Consider the following 15,646-nt stretch of genomic DNA (forward strand, 5'->3'; position numbering starts at 1 on the left):
TATTTGCAGTGAACCCTCTCCTGTTGATGAGTAAATAAAGAAGACAGAGGTGTTTCATAACTTGGGAAATTTTTGTCCACGCTTTAGATTTCAAGCCTACATAAAGTTCAAGAAACTTGACGACAACATGTACACCACGAGGTATCAAGCTGATAATTGGGCGACATTGGATGAAATCGGGCCTGAGGTTTCGGTGAGTCAAGCTGGAACTGGTGGATCCGAGATCGGGGCCAGACGTGCTGAGCTCGAGGCAGAGTCCAAGATGCTGAAAATTCTTCATGAATTACGGGCAAGGCAGCTAGCGGTCAGGCAGCAGAGGCGACGGCTTGAGATGGAGCTCGAGCTGGAAAAAGAGGATGAACGTCTTGCTCAGGAGGAAGAAGAATTGCAAGTAAGGATGGAAATGGTAAAACTCGACGCCCAGGCACGGGGGCGGGGCAGTACAGCTGCCAGTAGAACAGCTGCCAGTAGATCGTCTGTCTCGTCGTCACAGAGACAGGGTAAGGATACTGGTAACCACATTGAGCTTAGTAATTATGTTGAGAAGCCTGAGTGTGCAGTTTTTCTACTTGATATTAGTGAAACTAGTGGCAGTGAACCGTTAGTGGATAAGAAGGCTGACACTCCACTAAGCCCAGGGGCACAGGAGTGGGTCAATCGGGGGCCCCTCCCCAGATCATGGCCGCAGGTACGTGGCTCAGCAGACTATAGTAATAATGATGTAGGGTATGGTGTGCCATGGGCTCAGAGCCCATACAATCTTGTCAGATATACCACTCCAGACCCAAATCTAGCTTTGTCTGTGGGTTCAGTTGTGGCGACGAATCACAACGTAATGAATAATTCAAACCTTTCGACGAACAGTGCTGAGTTGAGGCAAATGTTGGACATTATTCAACTACCAAAAGCAGAGATAATGTACTTCGACGGGGATCCTCTGAGGTACCACCTCTTCATAAGATCCATCGACAACGCTGTGGGAAGGGCCCACGTAGAGGACAACGCGAAGTTGAATAGACTATTACAGTATTGTAAAGGTAAAGCCCTTACTGTTATTGAGTGCTGTGCCATGATGGACCCGAGCAAAGGTTATGTGAAGGTCAGGTCCCTGCTACAAGAGAGATTTGGAAGCAACCATGTCATTGCTGAAGCCCGGATTTCGAAGGTGACTGAGGGTCCAGTCATAAAACCCTCAGATCATAAGTGCCTGCAGGGCTATGCTGATGAGCTTCAAAGCTGCCAACAAACCCTTGAGGCAATGGGGAGAATTGCCGAGGTCGACACTCAGCGCTCGATGGCTGGTACGACTGGTGGACAGATTGCCCTTCTGGTTACAGCAAAGATGGAGGAAGAGGGCTGTTGATACTTTGGAGGCGACGGGAGCCTACCCCAGGATAACAGACTTAATAATGTTCACAGCCAAGTCGGCTAGAGAAGCCAACGATCCGATGTTTGGGGTAAAGGCATCTGGTGCCAAAGCAGGTGCTGGCAATGGACACAGTCAGGGTGATAGGAACGACCGAAACAGATATCGAGGAAAGGGGACCAGCTTCAACACGGCGATGTCCCCGAGTGTTAGTGATGTTCAGGCGATGAGGCAAACTAAGAGTTCACCTAGCGGTGGTGGCACACCTGGTGGTGCACTCTGTCCAATGTGTGCTGGCAGTCACAGCCTATTTGGCTGCCAGAAGTTCAAGGATGCCAAGCCCGAGGATCGGCTCAAGTTCACACGAGGTAAGCGGCTTTGTGATAACTGCTTGAAAGGGGGACATTTCGCTGGTGACTGTAGAGTAGATCGCCGATGTATAGTGTGCAACAAGAAGCACACTAAGTTCCTACACATTGATCATAAACCACCTGCATCAACTCCGAGGGTGACTACGCAAGTGGAGACGGCCATAAGAGGAGCCGAAAATGCTGAGACTACAAATACAGGGAGCAATGCCTGGATTGGGAAGCCGGCCATAGGGGCCGGGACCGCCAAAATAGCCCAGCCGATTATCCCGGTGACTATACGAGCCGCTGCTGCTGATCGATCGATAAAAGCTCATGCTTTGTTGGATTCCGGCTCGACTAACACCTTTTGTACAGAAGGCCTGTTGAGGGAGCTTGGAGTTCAGGGACAGGAAACGACCATGTCACTCACCACCCTCATCGGTGAGAATAAGGGGACAACGATGATGGTAGCTGCCCTCGATGTTTCCAGTGCCGATGAAGACAATGAGATACACATACCATCGTGTTACGCCTTAGGTACCAGGCTTCCCGTCTTGCAGGGTAGTAGGCCCTTTACCGCTAAAGAATTAAATGCGAGCTACCTTGTGCTGATTTGTCCGATGTTAAATTGCTGATCGGTCAGGACATGCCAGAAGCCCTAGCGCCCCTGGATGTACGAGTAGGGAACAAGGGTGACCCCTATGCCACCCGCACCCGACTAGGATGGGCCCTTAACGGATCCATGGGTATGCATGGCCATGACAAGGCGGAATGCAACTTCATATGCCTGGATACGACCCGCGACGCCAGGTCGGAAAGCCAACTGAAGAAGTTTTGGGAAGTGGAGAATGAGGTGATGCTGGACGATCAGCCAGCAATGTCCGTATACGACCAGCAAGCCATAAAGATCTGGGCAGACTTTAAAGAAGGTGACCACTTCCAGTTAGCGATCCCATTCAAACGTGAAACCCCAGGACTGGCAGACAACTTCGTTATGGCTGAACGTATGCCCAGTATGCTGGGGAGGCGCCTGTAGTCGAACCCATAGCTATACAAGAAGTACAGTAGGGGCATACAGGATCTGATAGACAAGGGGTATGCGGAAATCGTTCCATCAGAAGATGCACAGGGGCCGGAGGGAAGGACCTGGTATTTACCGCACCACTCTGTCTTCAATGAGAAGAAGCCAGATAATTGCCGCATAGTGTTCGATTGTGCGGCCAAATTTCATGGCTTCTCCTTAAACGATATTGTACTACAAGGGCCAGATTACAACAACAGCTTGATAGGAGTCCTGTTACGCTTTCGCCAAGAACACGTCGCAGTGAAAAGTGACATGGAAGCAATGTTTCACCAGGTGCGCGTTAGACCAGCAGACCGAGATGTTTTGAGGTTCCTGTGGTGGCAGGACGGTTATCCAGCAAATCCTTCAGTGATATGTAGGATGATGTCGCATGTGTTTGGTGGGATTTGGTCGCCGAGTTGCTGCGGTTATGCGCTGAGGCAAGCCTCTGGAGATGCCTTAGCTGCAGGTACATTCAATCCAGAGACAATCAATCTGATCAGAAGATCCTTCTATGTAGACGACAACCTCTGTTCTATGAAAGCTGTGCCTGAGGCTACCAGAGTAGTCGAGGAGATGAGGGCGATTATGCGTGACTCCGGTTTCAACCTCACCAAGGTGCTCAGCAACTTCCGAGAAGTCTTGGAGACAGTACCTATGGAGGCAAGGGCTGCAGGAGTGAACGAAGTGGAGATCGGGAGTAATCTGCCCAGTGATAGAGCTCTCGGGGTGCAATGGTGCGTCCAAGAAGACACGTTGGTTTCAAGATCTGCATCAAAAGGAAACCCGATACAAGAAGAGGAATATTGAGTCTAACCAGTTCGGTTTTCGACCCGTTAGGATTAGCATCTCCCTGCACACTGACAGCTAAACACATTCTGCAAGAGTTATGCAGGATTGGGCTAGGCTGGGATGACACTGTACCGGGAGTAATACGAGAACGCTGGCCGAAATGGGTTGAGGAGCTGCCTAGGCTGGAACTCTTGGACAGATGTTTATCTCCATCAGAATTTGGTACAAGGTCGAGGTTGGAGCTGCACCACTTCAGTGATGGCTCGCTGGTGGGCCACGGAGCAGTCTCATATCTGAGGATAGTCAATGGAGATAGCGATATCCACTGTACGTTCGTCAAGGCAAAAGCAAAGCTGAATCCCATGAAGGCGATGACGATACCAAGGGTTGAACTTACAGCAGCCGTGGTGACTGTCAAGCTGAATAAGATGCTGCGTAGAGAATTGGACGTAGATATTGCATAGTCATACAGCATGCTGGTCCTGAGGTACATCCATAGCACAGATCGTCGCTTTCACACCTTTGTTGCAAATCGGGTGGCAGCCATCCAGTCTGAGATAACGCCAAGCCAGTGGCGTTACGTGAACACGAGCGACAATCCGGCTAATGATACATCGAGGGGCCTTGCTGCTGGTGAATTGGTAGGATCTCAACGATGGATACGGGGACCAGAATTCCGATGGTCAAAGGAGGAGGACTGGCCTATCCAACCTGCTCAAGACGATGTTCAAAAGGAAGACCCTGAAGTGAAGACGAAGATGGCCAACTTTGCTGCTACTGCCGTGGCCAAGCATAAGACAATGGGTTTGGATCGGCTGTTGTCAAAATGCTCGTCATGGCATCATCTCAAGAGAGCAGTGGCATGGATACTCCGGTTTAAGTCATTCCTCCTTCAGAAAATACGTCAACCCAATGAAGAGATTCAGTCTGGCCTAGGCTTGTCAGTCCATGAGCTGAGGCAGGCCTAGATTGAAATAGTCAAATACGTACAGAAGATAAGTTTCGCTGAGGAGATCCAGACGTTGAGGGTGGGTAAAGCCCTGACGAAGTTCAGTCGGCTGTACCTGCTTGATCCTGTGATGAGCCAAGAAGGTGTCATTTGTGTTGGTGGTCGACTGAAGTATGCACCAATACCTGAAGAAGCAAAGCATCAGATGTTGTTACCCAAGCTTCATCCAGTCTCCACCTGTATCGTTGGATTCTACCATGAGCTCTCCTGTCACGTCTTGTCTCTGGTCCGTCAGAAGTTTTGGATAATCGATGGGAGACGAGTCGCTGCCAAGGTGGGAAATGACTGCATGCTATGCAGAAAACTGAGAGCATCGCTGCAGAAACCGATGATGGCAGACCTGCCCTGGGATAGGGTCACCCCTGACAAGCCACCGTGGACCTACGTTGGAGTTGACTGCTTTGGTCCATTCAGCGTCAAGAATGGCCGAAGCATTCAGAAAAGGTACGGATGCATTTTCACTTGTCTATGTCTCCGGGCTATACATCTCGAGGTCCTTGCTTCAATGGATACAGATTCCTTCCTTAATGCTATGCAACGCTTCATTGCCCGCCGCGGGAAACCTGCCCGAGAACGGTCAGATAACGGCTCGAACTTCTCGGCCGGAGAAAGAGAGATGCGTCGATCAGTAAAGGAATGGAATCAGCATCAGATTGAGACATTTCTGCAACAACGTGATATTGAGTGGCAGTTCAACACCCCCACAGCGTCCCACATGGGGGGAGTATGGGAACGTCAGATACGTTCCGTCCGGAATGTTCTCCAAGTCATCATGATCGAGCAGACAGTTACCGATGAACAGCTAACCACGACATTCTGTTCAGTCGAAGCCATCATCAATGGGCGTCCACTCATTCCACTATCAGAAGACCCCACAGATCTCGAGCCAATTACGCCAAACCATCTGCTACTACTCATGTCGGGTCCCTATCTACCCCCTGGTAGGTTCGTAAGGTAAGACATCTACAGGCGTAGATGGCGGCATGTCCAGTATATCGCGGATTTATTTTGAAGCCGTTGGGTCAAAGAATACCTACCGATACTACAGCAACGTCAGAAATGGTTGGGGCAGGTGGACAATCTCAAAGTTGGTGATTTCGTCCTGATGAAAGAAGAATCATCTCCGACGAACCTGTGACCACCAGATCGAGTGGTCGAAGTCTTCCCTGGGAAGGACAGCTGTGTGCGCTCTGTTCGTGTCAAAACGAAATCGACAACACTTACGAGGCCAGTTTCAAAGCTGTGCCTACTCGAATCTGCGCGTAATTGGATTACTAGTATACACAGGACAATGCGCTGTAACCTTAGATCAATCAAGGAGTACTTAGTATAACGTGGTTTACAGTACGAAATTCAAATGGAAATCCATCATTGTGCAGTGTGAAACGAAAGCCTTTAGCTTCCAAGTGGTATAATTTGTTTCTGCATTGTAATGGCACCAGTGTTACCTTCGTTATATGTGTCAAAGGTGACCCTGTTTGGGTTGACGAGATTTGCTACCTTAGCTCTTTGTGGTGTTTAGTGCTGTTTGAAAAGTTAGCTACTTTGATTAAGCCATGGAGCTTCCAAGGGGTGTAGGCGGATCGCTGCTCCGGCTCCATGTGCCGTGATATTCATATAATTCGCATCCTTATGCGGTTTGCGCTAATTTGTGATATAGTTATTACATGACACTAATTCGTGTAGAGATTCGATTTCTCAATGACTGAGTGCAAGGACAGGCTAATTATCATGTGTGTTTAATCAATAATTGTGCCATTTGTAAGTTGCTTGTGATGATTTCTTTAGAACCTGGCAATTTGGAGTCTTTCGTGTTTTGTCATCTTTGACTTGGGTGTCATTACTGGTAAATTTGCATGGCTAGGTTCAGCTTATGCCTTTGTTCCAGAGCTGATCAGATCATGCAACTTACTGTGTTTTACAGTCATTTAAGACAATTTTGGGTAAAGTTTACCCACAGGCAGTTTTTGCAGAAAACAACTGAGTATTTAATGTCACTTTTAGAGATGAATCATTTCAAATGATCTTAAAGTAACATTATCATTCTGTAAGGGAAGAAAAAGCAGTACCTTCATTTTTGTACCCAAACCATTACAATCCGTCCAAAACTGTGGGTGCTTGATCGGGATGCAAATGTTTTTAGATTGATTCAAGCATGTTCGAGTTAGGGTGATTTAATTGTCAAAATACACATATTTTTCTGTTAGAACTGGTGACCTACTTAGGCTGTGATAAGACCAAGCCTAATAAAGTGCCTTTAGCCCTAATGCTAGGATAAAGTCACCCCTTAAAGGAAGAACGCATTTCATAAACGTGCCTTTAAAATATCTAGGTTAATGTTACCATTAAGAGTGTTTCAGGTAGTGGTTTTATCCTGTCTTTATTTTATTCAGTTCCTTTAAACCTGAAGGTAGTCTAGAGTTCCTTTAGTCGCAAGGACTTCGTCCAGGGTAGACGTGGAATCATGTTGCGCTTGATTCAGGAACGGAATAGGCGAAATCTTCGACGAGAACGGGTATTCAGGGATCGATTCAATCAGCTGGATTGCATGAGAGATGATTTATTCATCAATAGATATCGTTTCCCGAAGAATATATTGTAGATTCCCGTACGAATTTATCGAAAGTACTCGAGTTTTGTATACAGATCTATCTTCTTTATTCGCTCATTCGGTAAGCGCTGTTGAGACCGTAAAACTGTAAATATATATAAATACAAGCCTATCGGCGTCTGATTCACAATGTGGTTTGTGAGGAATGTCATAGTCGTCAACAGTGTAGCTTACGTATTTCGAAGACCAGTGGAATTGGCGGCGTCAAATTATTAGTGAAATTTATAATTTACAAATTACAAATTACAAATCGTTTATTGAAACCGTGTAAAAAGTTACATTTTACATAAGATGAAAGTACAATGACCATAAGCATGATGAACTAAATAACTGGTGTGACATTGTTGTGGATTTGGTGGTGTGCAGCTGGAGGAGTGGACAATGTCACAACCAGGGTTCCTACATTATGTACAGTGGAACCTCCGTTAGTAGACACCTCTCTATTAAAGACAACCTTTCCAATAAGGACACTGGTTTTGGTCCCAAATTGGTTGTTTCCATTCAATTTTGACTTCTCTAATCAGTCTTTGGGTGTTCCGAATGCTTGACACATTTCGAACATGTTTTGGTTGGAAACAACCCTACAGTCTTACACTTATGGCTGAATGAATGACAGTGCATTTTCGTGTAAGCTCGGTGACGAAATGCTGCGACACTATTCGTCACCAACATGCTTGATGGGTGGTGCCATCTGCACTAAGGACGATGAATTAAATAACTGATGTGACATTGTCGCTGCATTTGCAGGTGTCCACATTGAGGAGTAGATGATGTCACTACATGTACCAGGGTTTGTACTTTCATATACAGTGGACCTACTTTTTGTGGACACCTTTCTATTGAGGACAACCTCTTTAATAAGGACAGTAGTTTTTGGTTCCAAATTGGTTGTTTCCATTCAACTCGACTTCTCAGTTTAGGACACCTCTCTGTTAAAACAGCACTTTTCAGTCCCTGGCTCATTTCTGGAAATTTCATGCTATAGAGCAATTGGTTCAGCTAAGTGACAAGAACAGTACTATAAGACGGTTTTAAAAAGTTGAAAATTATTTATTTAAATGACATATGAATGGTTCAGCAGTAATTGGCAGTGTGCATTATGTAATGAAATATGATTTACATAATATAACATTTTTGTGACAAATAGTACAGATGATGGATAAATCGATACAGTGGATAGCTGTTAGAATATGCAATACATGCAATAGCATTTGTTTTTATTGAGATTTTGCGAGAACCAAGTGGTATTTTGACAAGATAATAGAAAGCCAATAACACTACAAGAACATGACTTCAATACATTGACATTGTAGTACTTGGTATACTAAAAATATTCAAAGATGGGTATCTTGAGTTAAAGTACAAGATGTATGAATGAAGGAGGCACACGGGTAAGAAATGGTGTCGCTAATGAAAGATTAAAATTAAGACATATCTCTGTATTTCATGTGGTGTACTGACAAATGGTGCAGTTTGTTAGCAATTTTGTACATAGTTGGTGTGTCATGTTTATTCATACATCCTGCTATATAAAAGCGAGTGAGAGAGGCATTGTGACATTAGAGTGTTGTATATCTATAGAATATGTGACCCGTCACAGCAAAACCAGGTACATGTTGCACAGAAGATGAGCCTAAATGACACCAGGAGATAATGGAAGAAATTGATGTGCTCATATTTTACAAAAGGCAGACAATAGATAAATGAACAAACAGTCCGTCTCAACCTGCCAAGCTCAGAGCGACATGCGCCTGGTTTTGCTGTGACGGGTCACATATACAAAGTTTACATAAAACAAGATTTGTATGTTTATTTAGGAGGAGTACAAAAGTTGTATATAAAATGCCGACTTCATAATGATTTATAGGACACAAAATTTGACATGACAGCATTTTATAAAATATGAATAATCTATAATGAGAATAATTTTGTAGCACCAATGATTTGAAAATACTGAATTTATTTATTGCATGAATAGAACACAAAAAACAGGATGATTACACGATTGTCACATGCGTGAAATATATTGTCATGGATGGGCATTGGGAACAAAAAGAATTGCTGTTATCAGCTGCATTGGTAGCGATTGCTTTAGCTGATTTTCAGAAACTGACAGGAATGAGAAGGTTGATATAGTGTTGAAAAAATATTTTTATAACATACATTGCATTCAAATAACACTAAGAAGTAGACGAGTACTAATTTCGCACACTTGAAAATATATGGACATTGACTGTCACTGGTAGTGGTAGTAGAGTAATTACATGCCATCAGCAGCACTAATTCAGACAGTTTTCGCTGTGCTTCAGTAACTGACTGGAATGACTAAGTTTGATTGTGCTGAAATGATACATAATAACGTACATTGCATAAACAAAATGATTACAAGATTTGTACTGTCTTGAAATATATGGACAGGGACAGTCACTGGAAGTTTGACATGCCATCAGTTGCACTACTCCCGACAGTTTTCACTGTGCTTCAGTAACTGACTTGAATGACTAAGTTTGATTGTTCCGTATTTGCCTCCATTTGGATTTTGTGAACAAAAGTTACTAACCTTGTGTAACTGAAGTGTCGATTCGCCTTGGTCGAAATGATAATACAGTAAATAAATCTATTGAATGTTGCTGAAAAGAAAACATTTACTACGTTAGAAGCCATGTACATGATAACACCACCACCACCATTATCAATATCATCACAAGTCAACTGGGGAATATGTGTGATATTTGTTCAAAACTTGCGTATATGGTATTTGCAGGTCTATTGTATTGTAACATATTTTTCACTTTCAAAATTAACTTTTTTACTAGAAATTATGAATCAATACTAACCGTAAGAAGCGTGTGAAATTACAGAAGGCCTTCGTCGAAAATATGTAATGTACTTGTACTCATTCGTGTCATTAAACCTGAAAGCAGCACAGCATAACAGTGAAATTACCGTGACATCAATGGATGTCAAACTAACGTAGTGACGTAAATTTGAATTCGAAGTGCACAATTTCACAATTAAGGTTTTAAACACATTGAGAACTGAAAAACTTCATACAAATGCTTTCACACCAATGATATGATTGTGGCGCTCCTGATGAGGTATCGCCCTCTGCTAAACAGCTTTGGTCGTAACTAGGGTAAATGTTTTTTTCAAGTGATATGAGCGATGCAATACCTTAGTTACCACCAGCGCCACGTAGCAGTCAATGAAGTTGTGCTGGTACCCCATTAACGTCATGCTTCAAATTTGAAGAAATTAATATTACCTTCATCAAGTACGTAATATTTATACACCAGGCCTTTGTCGAAAATGTAGATCTCGAAGTCTAACTGTAATGAAAGAAAACATCAATGTGACAATATGGTCTACTATTTATGAGGGGGAGAACGGGTATTTTCGGGACACTGGGATGGGCCGAAAATAACTGTCGGGATTCGGGATAGACACCCTTATTTTAGCGGGATTCGAGACAAGCCGTGTTTTGCGTCACGATTCGGCTAAAATTGCATATTGGGAAACGGGATAAGCCTTTTTTCCTAACGGGACGTCGAGACAGTTACCCCCCCCCCCTTCCCCGTTCCCACCCTCATGACATGTAGCATTGATTGTATACGACAATCAAGATGTACAGACCGGGGGAGCTGGCTGTACGTACCCATAAGTCTTTGCGGTAGTCTCGCGCGTACCGGATATAACCTATCAAGCTTTTCTCCTTCAGAGAAATACTGCGTTGCGCTCAACTGCCAATTATGCATTAGTCTGGTGGACACGAGGTTGGCCTTAAACTTGCTTGAAATCGAAAATTTGGACAACACACGTGTACTACAGCGCAAACGGCAGCATTCTGACATATAGAAACATGTGGTCTGATTCTATTTTTACTTGTCATTTAGTGATCACGCGTCCAACCTCGTATGCAGGGTAATGTGGCTTTCTCATTGGTCGAACGTTAATTTTGTTCACAGCCTTATAAGGCACTTGAGCGCAACGCAGTATTTCTCTGAAGGAGAAAAGCTTGATGGGTTATATCCGGTACGCGCGAGACTACCGCAAAGACTTATGGGTACGTACAGCCAGCTCCCCCGGTCTGTACATCTTGATTGTAGTATTGTAGGCCTATTGTTACTCACAATCTATTTTTTTGTAATTGATACTGGTAGTATCAATGTGAAATATGCCACACGTTGGGAGCGTGCAAGGCCTAGTACAATACACCATCATCACAATCAAATATTTCAATAATACACTGTCAACGAGAGTGAATGTTCAACCATCAATCACGTGCATTGTAGTGTAGCCTACATCCCCCATGACGGCTTGCGCCCCGCTGACACGACGAGCACATGGCTGAGCCAATCCATCGCCTGTAGTACACTACTTTACAAAAATCGACACCTACTGAAACTTTCACTAATTATTCTCGGAAATGTACTTTATCGTTACATCAATAAATGCACATTCGAATTTCAAAACTACCACTTATTTTTGCCGTGAAACTGACCTGAGTTATCGAAACACCGTCACTACGAAAAGAGGAAGAAGCAGGTCCGCATTTATCGAAATATTGCTAAATATAATTGTCAAAATGTCGACCAAATTACCAATTAAATCACAATAAACTTATCAAATGTTCACTCATGTCTTTGGGTGAAAAAATACTGATTTTTCAATCATTCTCAATTTTACAAATCACCAATCACAAAAAGAAATAATGATGCAATTACCCAAAATAGATGAGATTTGACCACTGGTATAATTCCGCCATCTTGGATATCGGCATCGTCACCACCACTTCAAATTCTAAAGTCTTATTCAGGCCTAATATGTGTCTTCTGCTGTGGTAAAATGGCTTGTTTTATCAATAAATAACAAAATATGATCTTTGTAAATAAAATCGAAGATCTTCTGGTGTGTTTTTATGTGAATTTATTACGAACTATCAATGCAGCGCAGGGCAGCCATCGTGTTCTCATGCGTAGTGGCGATGCGATAGCCATCCACGGCACTGCTTTTCAAGATGGTGGCAATTGCCCAGTGCTAGAGGCGTTGTAAGGAAAATTGAGAACAGGCCCCTAATGAATGAACTCTCAACGATATCGATATATTTTCGTAATTCCAGCACAACTGTTCAACAATGAACGTCCACCGACAATCCCACTTAACGAATATTAATATCAATTCATATCATGTATCTTAAAACGCTTTTATTTCATTTTAAAAAGAGTTATCGAGTGAACAATGACCTCCTACCATACCCTCGAAATAAACAGCCAAAATGACCACAAAAACACCTTTTTAGAAAAAAAAGCGATTTTTACGAAATAAATGTCATCAGAGACGAAACTAGACACTAATTTAGCTAGGTATGCACAGTAATAGTACCTGAAGTGATCGATTTCAAGGAGAAAATACACTGAAAACAACTTTTCAGGAACAGAAATAAGATCACATTGTGAATAATACAGATTCACTATGACTTTGAGATACAACTCAGCAGCAAGAATGCCCTATGGCAATAATCTAAAGGTAGACCTTAGCCACAACTATGATAACCGTGAGAGGTTACGAAATTAACGGTATTGCTAAAATACCCGATACACAAAGAGCACAGCAGTAGGAAACAACACGAGGCCGAACGGTGCTGCCCTCTGCACTAAGCTGCTGACACTAGAATAGCTGCACGCCTGGTGGGCACCTAGGAGGCCGAGCCTCAACAAACAACTCATACATGAAAAGTAAGAAATGGCTATCGCTACAAACGGTTTCTACAAGTGCTACAAACATTAATAAAATATTTACCTCATGGCTGACCTCAATAACTACGAGAAAATACGAAAATAAGCGTTTAAACGGAAGAAGATCACTTCTTCAAGTCTTAAGCACGAAAGTCTTGGCGGATGCGCCGAAACAAAGCACAACACCAAAACCACGTGTCGTGGCTACAAAACACACGATAACGAAAGAAACTTGGATGTAGATATAAAGATAGCAACGAGGCCAATTAAATATCAATCGAAAACGACCTAACTAGTCAGTAATCGCTGAAGATAGTTACATGTACTGGCTTGCTCGTCGTCTTTCTGAAAAGTTTCAAATTTTTTTATAAGTATGAGCATCTTCTGTTTGACCATTATGCTGCTTTTACTATAGTACTTTTACCGCTGTTTCAATATATTCTTCAGCAGATCATTACGAGAAAAGCATAAACTCAACCCCGCGCATGCGCAGACGTGACCCGATCTGACCTAATTGGCAGACCAGCCGGTCAATAGAAAATACATTGAGCACGTAGGTATTGCCATCTCACGGCTTCCAGGGGAACTGGGGGCAAGTTGCCGATAGCAGACATGAAGGATATAATATATATCTATCCCCTGGTCAAATTTCAAGTAATTTGAAGAAAATTTTAAGTTGAACACATCGACGGTGAAATTTGCCCGATTTTCCAAGCCTAAATGCATTAGAATTGCTTTGAAAAATGGCAAAATTAGAGAATGTAGTGACTTTGAAGGCTTGTAACTTCGCGCGCGTTGCATGGATTTTAGTTGCCGATAGCAAGTGCAGATGGCGATACCGTATAGAGCACCTCCACCAAGTTTTAGCGTATTTGAAGAAACTTCACCGTTGAACATTGGGGTCCTCAAAATCGACTATTTTCAGAATGTTGTAATTTCGTCAGAGTCCAAATCAAGAAAAACCCATTGATTCTTCTTCCTTAAAATGCAACAGGAGCACACTTTACATTACCTTGAGGATGTTTCGGTTGTGTATGGGTGTGGTGTGGACCTGGCCTGATTACTCCAATGTGTGGTCCTGTTAGCAGGGTGTGGGCCGGGTGTGGCCTGGCCGGGGGGGGGGGGGGGGGGGCGGGGTCGTTATTCCTTGGAAGACCATTTTCAGAATGTTGTAATTTCGTGAAGATGATTCGGTGGTGCATGGATGTGGTGTGACCCTGGCCTGATTACTCCAATGTGTGGTCCTGTTAGCAGGGTGTGGGGTGTGGCCTGGCCGGGGGGGGGGGGGTCGTTACTCCTTGGAGGTCAATTTTCAGAATGTTGTAATTTCGTCAGAGTCCAAATCTGGCAAAAACCCACTGAATCTTCTTCACAAATGCAACAGGAGCACACTTTACATTACTTGACAATAATCGGGATTAACGCCGCGAGTGCGTGACAATTCCAAACTTGTTGTTGCGGGATCCATGGTAGCGATTGCGGGCCTCTGATTGGCTGGCGATGTGAACGGTGCTGCCACCTTACGGATAGCGGACTTGCTCCATTTCTCCTAATGTATAGTTTTTGTGCTTATACTACGGACCAATCCGGCGGCTGGTTGGATTAAACTGCCGATAATCAACCGATTCTGGATGGCACAATCCAACGTGGTTTGTATCAACTCCTTCACTTCAAATTCCCATGTTTCGAAATATATTTCATTCGAAGACAGAGATTTTCTACCACTAAATACTTTTAGGCGCATACTCCACTGCCTTTCCTGTGAACTCATACTTATATCCTTTGTATCCGTCGTTGTATCCATGGCTACAGTTGAGACTGAAAGCAAATCGAAAATTATGATTGAAAAATAATTTGAATGTAAATTAACAATCGATGCAGCAAAAGCGCATGGGAATACAACGAAACTTGCCTACCACTAACTTAGAAAACACCCTCTGAACACTAGCAATAATTCATATGCCCATTGCATGCATTGAGCATCAGTGTAACGTAATTAACTACACAGACATAAAGTTATAATCATATACTCACCAAAGCAAAGCAACCACAATGCACCAAAAACATGCACACCTATACACAGACATTCATGTTTCGACATGCATGTGCAACAATATCCTATGACAAAAAGTCAGATGAAGGCCTACAGTCAAGGAGGATACCGCGGTGACGTCATATCACGTGATCACGACCCATATTACTGATCGCTATGGCCAATCAGAATCAGTCTACTGACAGCACCAGCGCTGAACATATCTCCACGTCTCACTGTCTGGTGCGCTCCTGTACACAAAAACACCAATAGACATGAAATATTGCAATACCTAGTATGGATTCTTCCGGTGTAAAATAAAATTTACAGAGCAGATTAACTTCCACAAATAAAAAAGACGTTTGGCATTCTAGTGTCCGAAAATGCATGATCTTACATGGGCGCTAACTCGACAAATAGAGGGGATCTATGGGGATCTATGCGAGTTTTAGGTCCTACAGGTCTCAAACTTGTAAAATCTGTAAACATGCCTCCAAATCCCATTATGATAATGAAGAGATTGCCCCATATCTGGGAGACTGTTTTGAAACCATCGCTAATTTTGGAAGATCGGTGCCCGGCTGTTTGGTTCTAAAAACCCTATTTTCCCCCATCAAAACAGCACTTTTCATTATTCAAATAATAACTTATTGTCTGAAGACTTATTTCATAGCAGAAAAGTACTAAT

General features: G+C 43.4%; 2 protein-coding genes and 1 long non-coding RNA gene across 4 annotated transcripts; 2 read left to right on the top strand and 1 right to left on the bottom strand.

Moving 5' to 3' along the window:
• Positions 1-4,044: 4,044 nt before the first annotated feature.
• Positions 4,045-4,539, top strand: LOC135500841 (uncharacterized). Its single transcript, XM_064792507.1, has one exon. The coding sequence runs from the start codon at positions 4,045-4,047 to the stop codon at positions 4,537-4,539; it is 495 nt and encodes a 164-aa protein (XP_064648577.1).
• Positions 4,540-4,650: 111 nt separating this feature from the next.
• On the top strand, positions 4,651-5,538 carry LOC135500842 (uncharacterized). Its single transcript, XM_064792508.1, has one exon. It carries the CDS (start codon positions 4,651-4,653, stop codon positions 5,536-5,538), a length of 888 nt encoding a protein of 295 aa, XP_064648578.1.
• A 4,233-nt stretch (positions 5,539-9,771) lies between these two features.
• LOC135500531 (uncharacterized) lies at positions 9,772-11,820 on the bottom strand. Of its 2 annotated transcripts, XR_010449464.1 has the most exons (4): positions 11,693-11,820; positions 10,457-10,520; positions 10,029-10,105; positions 9,772-9,821 (listed from the first exon to the last, which is right to left on the bottom strand). It is a non-coding gene; the product is annotated as an uncharacterized LOC135500531 (long non-coding RNA). The 2 variants fall into 2 exon arrangements; XR_010449463.1 differs by lacking the exon at positions 11,693-11,820 and having other exon boundaries at positions 10,457-10,750.
• Between the last annotated feature and the right edge of the window lie 3,826 nt (positions 11,821-15,646).

The sequence above is a fragment of the Lineus longissimus genome, chromosome 16 (assembly GCF_910592395.1).
Source record: "Lineus longissimus chromosome 16, tnLinLong1.2, whole genome shotgun sequence".
Taxonomy (NCBI): domain Eukaryota; kingdom Metazoa; phylum Nemertea; class Pilidiophora; order Heteronemertea; family Lineidae; genus Lineus; species Lineus longissimus.

Coding starts and splice junctions, on each gene's coding strand:
- LOC135500841 (XM_064792507.1), top strand. CDS start 4,045: ATGCTGGTCCTGAGGTACATCCATAGCACAGATCGTCGCTTTCACACC.
- LOC135500842 (XM_064792508.1), top strand. CDS start 4,651: ATGAGCCAAGAAGGTGTCATTTGTGTTGGTGGTCGACTGAAGTATGCA.